The sequence below is a fragment of the Pieris rapae genome, chromosome Z (assembly GCF_905147795.1).
Source record: "Pieris rapae chromosome Z, ilPieRapa1.1, whole genome shotgun sequence".
In the NCBI taxonomy this organism is placed as follows: Eukaryota; Metazoa; Arthropoda; class Insecta; order Lepidoptera; family Pieridae; genus Pieris; species Pieris rapae.
Genome location: NC_059534.1, coordinates 871,992 through 880,166, shown reverse-complemented (window position 1 = coordinate 880,166; position 8,175 = coordinate 871,992). Strand labels below are relative to the sequence as shown.

The 8,175-nt window shown below is 31.4% G+C and overlaps 2 protein-coding genes across 2 annotated transcripts; both read left to right on the top strand.

Moving 5' to 3' along the window:
- Window positions 1-260: 260 nt before the first annotated feature.
- LOC110993441 (chymotrypsin-2) lies at window positions 261-2,562 on the top strand. The gene is made up of 5 exons (XM_045634263.1): window positions 261-313; window positions 579-924; window positions 1,084-1,330; window positions 1,707-1,868; window positions 2,324-2,562. Exons 1-5 carry the CDS (start codon window positions 262-264, stop codon window positions 2,471-2,473), a joined length of 957 nt encoding a protein of 318 aa, XP_045490219.1. The 5' UTR covers window position 261; the 3' UTR covers window positions 2,474-2,562.
- Window positions 2,563-3,953: 1,391 nt separating this feature from the next.
- LOC110993398 (40S ribosomal protein S21) lies at window positions 3,954-6,075 on the top strand. Its single transcript, XM_022259655.2, has 4 exons — window positions 3,954-4,035; window positions 4,116-4,174; window positions 5,595-5,786; window positions 6,046-6,075. Exons 2-4 carry the CDS (start codon window positions 4,125-4,127, stop codon window positions 6,053-6,055), a joined length of 252 nt encoding a protein of 83 aa, XP_022115347.1. The 5' UTR covers window positions 3,954-4,035; window positions 4,116-4,124; the 3' UTR covers window positions 6,056-6,075.
- Window positions 6,076-8,175: the final 2,100 nt, after the last annotated feature.

Sequence of the window (8,175 nt, the reverse complement as noted above, 5' to 3'; positions counted from 1 at the left end):
GCAGGTGTTTGTGAAAAGCTCGCATATAAATAACGAAAGCTTCCGCTCGTGCTTTAATACCTGAAACGATTCTAGACCCCTAGAAGTGCAAATGTTGTAATAGTAAAAATGATACAGTAATATGCAATATGAGATTAGCCATAGCTAACAAACTACATACTAACATACAATGATTAATTATATCCGCATTGTGAACGCACCATTACTTATGTAATTTGTATATAATTCGAGAATTTCTACAGTTTAAGCACACTCTGAAAAATGTCTCTGAGGAACTATTTCCTAGTTGGTTTCGTGCTTTGCGGAGCTCTTGGTAAGTATTTTTTAATTAATATTTATTTTAAATAAAATCTAAATACATATAATATAATTCAAAAAAAGGATCAGTCTCTATGGGGTAGCATAGCGAAATGCTCTATAATATATTCGTTTTAAGCTACTACTAAAAAGATAAGAAAAGAAAAATATTAAAGCGAAACACATATTGCGGGGGCAGCTACTTAGTAATAATTACCAGTCATATTCATATTCAATCATTCTTTCGAGGAGAAAAATAATTCCCAATTTTCATTGTAAAGCCGCAGAAATATCAAAGAGCGATATTAATGAAGAATCGCTGGGTAACAGCGATATTAATGAAGAATCGCTGGGTAACAGCGATATTAATGAAGAATCGCTGGGTAACAGCGATATTAATGAAGAATCGCTGGGTAACAGCGATATTAATGAAGAATCGCTGGGTAACAGCGATATTAATGAAGAATCGGCGGGTAACGCGGACGGACGCGTCGTGGGTGGAAAAGATGCACCAGATGGGGCTCTGCCATACCAAGTTTCTGTACAAAATCAAAATAAATTTCCCTTCTGTGGTGGTGCAATCATTGCTGACAGATGGATCCTCACTGCAGCACATTGCCTCACAAAGTAAGCGTAGCAAAATGAAAAGATTGCTTAGCTACTGGATTTGTGTTAATTATATTTTTAAATAAATTTATATAAACTGTTTTAGTAAATTCTTGATAAAACTGAATAATTGACAATATTTCGAACGAAATTATTTATATTTATGATAAATATTTTCAGTAAAAAGGCAAAAGACTTGAGTGTTTTGGCGGGAACTAACAACAAAAAGTCTGGAGGTACCAGATACAAAATTGATAAAATTGTAAAACATGAAAAATATACCGATAGACCGAATGTAAATGATATTGCTTTGTTAAGAACTAAAGAGAAGATTAAATTTACAAAAAAAGTTAAAGCCATCGAAGTAGCTACAAAAGACCCCAAAGTAGGGGAGAAGTGTAAATTATCCGGATGGGGATTCACTACCGTAAGTAACAGCTTGGGAGTGAGAAGCATCATAATTTCTCTCTTACCATGATCCAGATAATTTGCGATAAATTCAGAATAAGTTTCATCATTGGACATGGCGGCAGTATACGAAATTTTACCCGTTATCAACTCAGCGTCCCGTCTACAACTGAAAGTTTTGAAGCTACTTTTTTCCGCACACCATCTCCATGTTAAAATTTTTACTACATATAATATGTTATTTATAACAACAAATCTGACCAAACAAACAAACGGCTCATCATGATGATAAATATTGTTGAAATCTAACTAAAAATTTATTACGCTAACGGCATGAATAACATGGAACATCGATCCAGCTTCAAGTTTTAATAATTGTAATAAATTTTTTCCAGCAAAGTCAAAGTAACAGTCCCAACAAATTGCAATGGTTGGACGTAAAAGTTATATCGAATAAAGCCTGTAAAACTAATTATATACGACGCTATGAAAAGAGTTTCCCTGTTACGGAAAAGCACATCTGTACTTATAACAAGAGCGGCGAAGGAACTTGCCAAGTAAGTAATTATTCTTCTTGTCTGGGGCATCTTGTCACCACCAAGTCACTCACTCACTTACCGCCAATACTTGTATTAATTGTACTTTAGTGAATCAAAGAAGAACATAAATATTACGCAATTTTGGTTCTATTTTCTAAATACACCTTTAAAATTTAAATATGATATGGTCACTATAAGAAGTTATTATGTTAGCTAATACGCACGTTACCTATAACTTAAGACCCTTAAGACTGTTTTTGCTTTGTTTGTTTTACAAGTCACATTTTTTAAGGCATATTTATTAACTTAAAATTAATTTTACATACATTTGTCCCTACATAATTACCTGTTTCGACTTAATATTATAATCGGACGTTTCCTTCAAAATAGAACTTCGTAATAAGTATGTCTATAAAACTGTGTAGCGTTTTCCACCTTTCACTCTATATTAAACTAACTGAACACGATTTCAGGGTGATTCTGGTGGTTCTTTGGTCTGCAACAACAAGTCTGCTGGTATCGTCTCATGGAATCTTCCCTGTGCTCGAGGAGAACCTGATGCCTACACCAGAACCAGCAGCTACTCCAAGTGGATTAAGGAGAAAATGAAAGCTAATAAATAATCCCAAATTAAGCCCCGAAAATTGAGTTTTATATATATTATAGTTATATATATTTATACAACAATTTCTTACACTTATTAAATATATGGAAGGCAAGGTGTTTGTGTTTCTTTTAAGTTTGATCACAATTTGGTATCGATTGAGCTTTTATAATTTATCAACAAATGTTATGTAAGTATAATTTGATGACGGAAAAAGTGACACTTTAATTTTTACACTTATTAAGTATGTATATGACAAGTTTTAGGCAATAGTATCGAACCACTTGAGAAGGCAAAGCACATAAGTCTTAAAATAAACCACAGCTCTGATAAGTTAAACGCTACTTGGAAAATTATAAAGGAGGAGACTGGAAGAACCTCCAGAAACCGCCCTTTTATGATTCCAAAAAAAGATCTTTGGGGTGTATCTGTATTCATTTAAAAACCAGTTATCAATGATACCAGTTCAGTCACAGTACACACCAGACCAGTATTCAAAGCTTCTGACCCCACAAATTTTAGACCCATATCTGCCGGTAGAAATTTTGAAACCCTTAATCAATTATAGATACAATTTAATAATAATAAACTTATACATAGCCAACAGTATAGTTTTACAAGATATCACTCCAGAACCGATGCCGGCATTTATTTTATATATATTTATAAAATACATTTATGAGAATATTTTGTATGTAAGGAAAAATATAGATATATTTAAAAAGAATAGTAGCTTCCATAATTATGGTACTCGTAACTAAAACAACGACGTGCTGTCAATAAATAAATTTAAATCAAATAATAATAAAAATAAAAAATAAAATAAGTACATCTGCTTGCCTGGCATAATCAAGGCCTGAATATAATCAACATCTAAACGATCCTAGTGCTAAGATATGATTTCCTCCAGTATAAAGAGGTAACGCGACTGCCTCTGAGGCGATCGTTACATCCACGACTATTTCAATGTAAAGTGGGAATAAACCGTGATCCATGTGGTATCAAGTTGTTTCAGTATAATTCGTATTTTTATTATTTCTTATGTAGCCAAGTTCACATTTCAAGGATCGTCATGCTCGCTTAAATTGGCTGTTGTGGGTTGTCTTTCTCCCTAAAATATGGCAAGGGGGTCGATGGCTGGCCATGCGTCATACTCGTGAATATAACATTTTGGAAATAAAGTAATTAAACACTTTATTGCAGTGAGAATTAGCTAATACAGAAAATCAAAATAAAATAAACGTACAAGCAAGCAGTAAACTTACGTGAAAGTAACAGCTTTAATTTCTGACAAAATCTACGAAACGAACACACACGAAATTAGGTTTATTTCAATGTTAATTATTCTATAACTTTACCATAAAAAAGGAAATAATAGATAAATAAAAAAAACCATTTATTTATTTTCATCAAATTTGTAAAATAGGTGTAGTCTGTAATAATTAAGTTTTAACATCAATCTGTGGCTGTCAAAATGTTAAAGTGCTATTGTCAAATAATAAGCGCCAGGTAAGAAACGTCAAGATCACTAGTATTAAAATTCTTTTCGCTTTGATATTCTTGTGCACAACGTGCTTTTTGGTAATTTTACTTATAATAAAGACATTTAACTGTAAATCAATGTGATTGTGATTAACCATTGTTATTTATTTTAATTTCAGATAGTCAAAATGCAGAACGACGCTGGAGAATTCGTTGACTTGTACTGTCCCCGAAAATGGTTAGTACACGCATCTTTGAGGTTATATTTAATGTTACACTTTAACAACCGTGTTTCAACATCTTGTTAACTTTGTTTTAAAATATGCTTGCGTTCTATCTATCAATTTAATACGTGTATGCAATTGCAATGACAATTATCAAAATATATTGAAGCGGTATGGTGGCAGCTTAAAAACTGATATGGCATGTGTTCGTTCACTTCGATTTTATTGTGTTACTTCAAAATTTCACGCATAGAAATGAAAAATCACAGTTCTACACAAATTCGTGTTATTATTTTTCTAATTTTTGCTTTTAACGATATTTTGGTGGACGTGTTCATTTAAGAAGGAAGTGTTAAATTAATGAATCAACTAACTTGATTAAAAAAAATCCTAGACCAACACAAATTGAACAAAATGCGAAAACAATAATTTTAATCCAATATTAAAGAAACTTGTGATTGCTTAGTGTGTGCACATAGCTTTTATTATTGATTGATTAGCAAAAGATTGCTTAATATTGATATGTTAAACAAGTTATTTTTGTGGACTAAGTATACATTGAAGGATGTATCGTTGCCTAACAGTTAGATCTGTATCTTTACAGAATTTTTCTGTGGAATATTGTTTACCCTTGCAAAAGCCCTTGCACTTGATATTTAAATTATTGACCTATTTTTCTTGTTCTGGTTTCTTCATAAACTTAGTGCTCATGCTTAATATAGACAAGATAATAAGACTTCACAATTTTTATACATCAATTTTACGAGCCCCGATGCAAAATTATTTGTCTAGTGTGAAATTTACTAACTTCATTATTTTTATACATGTATCTATAAAATATTATGCTGTTCTACTATCACATGTCACATTACTTTTGCCATTTCTTAACTAACTATTTTAGGTTATATTTATAAATATCCTGTTTTAAATTCGAAGATGTTATAAGTTTTACTTAGTAGTTTGCCTAATTGTTAATTGATGTAAAAGAGTTCATCTATCTCTGATTTAAATAAGATTATTCCTTCTTTGTACAATTATGTTGCATTATTTAAATTATACATTCTGAATTCTGAAAATTTCAGTGGTTTTCATTAGTTTTCAAATAATATCATAACAAATATTTCAAATGTGCAAAAGGATAACTAAATAGAAACTGAACCCGCATAACACCTCTATAAATAAGAGTGAGTTGTGAAATAGAACACACACACCTTACTGTTTCCACAGAAGAGTATCGGGTGTGGTGACCCATATTAGTCTTAGTAGTTAGTACACCAAAATTGCAGAGTTTCTTCTCGGTTCTCCTTGTCTCCTTCTATCGTCATGGCTGGCCACGCATTGCACTCATGAAAGATGCTAATTGGAATTAGTTGAATTAGATTATAAATTGTGTTGGATATTTTTAATTGAATTTTGAATGTTAAACATATTCAGCTCGGCCAGCAACCGTCTCATCCACGCGAAAGACCACGCCTCCGTGCAGCTGGTGATCGCCGATGTGGACCCGGTCACGGGCAGAGCGGCCGACACTTCCAAAATGTACGTCATCTGCGGAGCCATCAGGCGGATGGGGGAGTCGGATGATTGTATCGTCAGACTCACCAAGAAAGATGGGATTCTCGTTAAGTAAGTCAGTTAATTAAAACGATCAGCGTTCGCATCACGCCGAAAAATCAATAAAAGTTATGAAATACAAACATAAACAATATACAGATAATTTATTTAATTAAATGAGTTGGGAGATGGTTCGGTGGCGCTTGACTATTTAATTAAGAAATAGAATAATCAATAGTAGTCTTGACAGAAAATAGAGGCGAGGCTTATTTTAATTTGTTTAATAATTAGACACATGGACTTCGTTTTAAGTCATTTTTTTCTGTTCCAGGAACTACTGATGTAGATGGAGCTATTTAAGGAAAAAATAAAAATCTACAAAAAAAGAAAAAGTTTTATTTAATATCCTAAAAACTATTCTGTACCTTTAAATTAAGTTTTTTTGATGACGCCCAACTTTGAATAATCTCAGTATTCTATTTAGTCCTAAACATTTATACATTGCATAGTTCGGCCATTACTATTCACTTTGAACACATTTTCATTGTAAACTAATTCTTAATTTTTGATATTGAGACCATATTAATCATAAGTTAACACTGATAGTGAGTTAAATCCTGTTCACGAGAACTTAAAGCTATTTTGAAGCAGGCGTATAAATAATTTTTCAATTGAATACATAACGTCACGCTCATTGCCTGTATTCTTTTTTGTAAAATTTCCTGTAAAAAGATTTTGATCTGAACATAAAAAGAGGCAAACTATTTCATTGGCGAGTCGAGCTGCCTGTCGATTCTTTAACTCAAATTCTCACAGCGGATTCCGCTCTCAAATCACTCTTGAAGGTGTCAGGTTACAATTTGGTATTCTGATAACAATAACTGCGACTAAAGTGCCGCTCAAATGAGATTGTTACCATTTCGAACTAAAATTTAAGACTAGCATCACGCTGAAATAGTCTTGGTATTTCGCATTCTGATGACACCTCATGTGAATTAAAATCGGCAGTGATGAGTGAACTCGATTTTTTCTACGTCAAATTAAAAGTTGCTTTTTTCCTAGGAGAAATCATAATTTACAAGTGAGTTAACCACTTTTAAACGAAGTTAAAGGTTGTTTTATCTGAAAATATTGTAATACGTATATGACAATCTATATACCTATATGTGGTACCTAAGTTTATAAATACAGCATTTTTTACGATAAATTTATATCTATAAGCATTAGGTTTAATAAAATAGAACTTGGTTATTGTTACAGAAGGCCCATTTCCGCTTTAAACCTATATTTCAATAAATAAATTATCTAAACAAGTAAAAAAATACTTAATACAATATCTATAGATGGCGAAGAAAAAAACATGAAACGACCAATAGGTTTCTCGGCGTTGGTTACTATCGCTTTTTTCCAATACCCAAGAGCTGCAAGATGCTGCTGAGATGAACGGACAGAGTAAATAGATAATCTAAGGTAAACATGTTTTATCTCAGAACCAATTTTTTATGCACACTTGATTATGTCTTGTCTCCAGTAGATTCATCCTATTTTATAAGTAGGTAAACTAAAATTATAAATGTAATATTTTCAGAGTCCAATGTTCAAAAACTCCTGGTTGTATATTTCTGCCTTTGAAGAAGATAATCACATTTGTATCAATGACAAGGACCCTGGATATAGAAAGACACAATAGTGCAGATATTTTTAATTAAATGAATTTCAACTATCCTTTAATTTAAAGTAAATGATATGACAGCCTGAACTACCAAAATTGGCAGTTATTATATCTTTATAATATTGATAGGTATATCATTAAGCTTTTGAATAAAAAAATTATTCTGCTTTACACAAGTATAAAATACCATCATGATGTACATGATAGTTTAAGTACTTATTAAGCTTTTTAACTTTTTTGTTCATAACAATTACTTTTTCTTAACTGATAACAAAATATATTAAAGTAAATAAATATATTTGTCTACAAAATAAAGTACTAATTGATTAGCTCTATGTGAGGCTGGGTTTGATTAGTTTTTATTATGTTTGAGTTTGTATTACTGAAAGTTATTTTGTAGTGTGTTAAAAGTTTATTATTGACATTAAATCAAGTTGTGTAAGTTATTATTGTTCTTTTATTAACCTATACAGAAACACAGCATATATATTTTTAATTTCTGCTTAGCCATGTATTTAAGGTTACTACGTTTTTATGAGGCAGTCATTAAATAAATAGTAGATTTATTTAATCATTTTATTAATATATTATTACATACAAAAAATATATTATAAAGTACACAATTATCTTCAACAGAGTCATACAATTTTTCATATAAAAACAATTGTTGATCTTCTTTTCAATCATCGGTCATTATCTTCCCTGTCTTGACGACTACCGCTGATGGCTGTAATACAATTGTTATCTGTTAATAAATATATTATTTTTACTATGATAGTTTTTATATTT

Coding starts and splice junctions, on each gene's coding strand:
- LOC110993398 (XM_022259655.2), top strand. CDS start 4,125: ATGCAGAACGACGCTGGAGAATTCGTTGACTTGTACTGTCCCCGAAAA. Junction 4,175..5,594: donor TTGTACTGTCCCCGAAAATG/GTTAGTACACGC, acceptor AAACATATTCAG/CTCGGCCAGCAACCGTCTCA.
- LOC110993441 (XM_045634263.1), top strand. CDS start 262: ATGTCTCTGAGGAACTATTTCCTAGTTGGTTTCGTGCTTTGCGGAGCT. Junction 925..1,083: donor GCAGCACATTGCCTCACAAA/GTAAGCGTAGCA, acceptor AAATATTTTCAG/TAAAAAGGCAAAAGACTTGA. Junction 1,331..1,706: donor CCGGATGGGGATTCACTACC/GTAAGTAACAGC, acceptor AATTTTTTCCAG/CAAAGTCAAAGTAACAGTCC.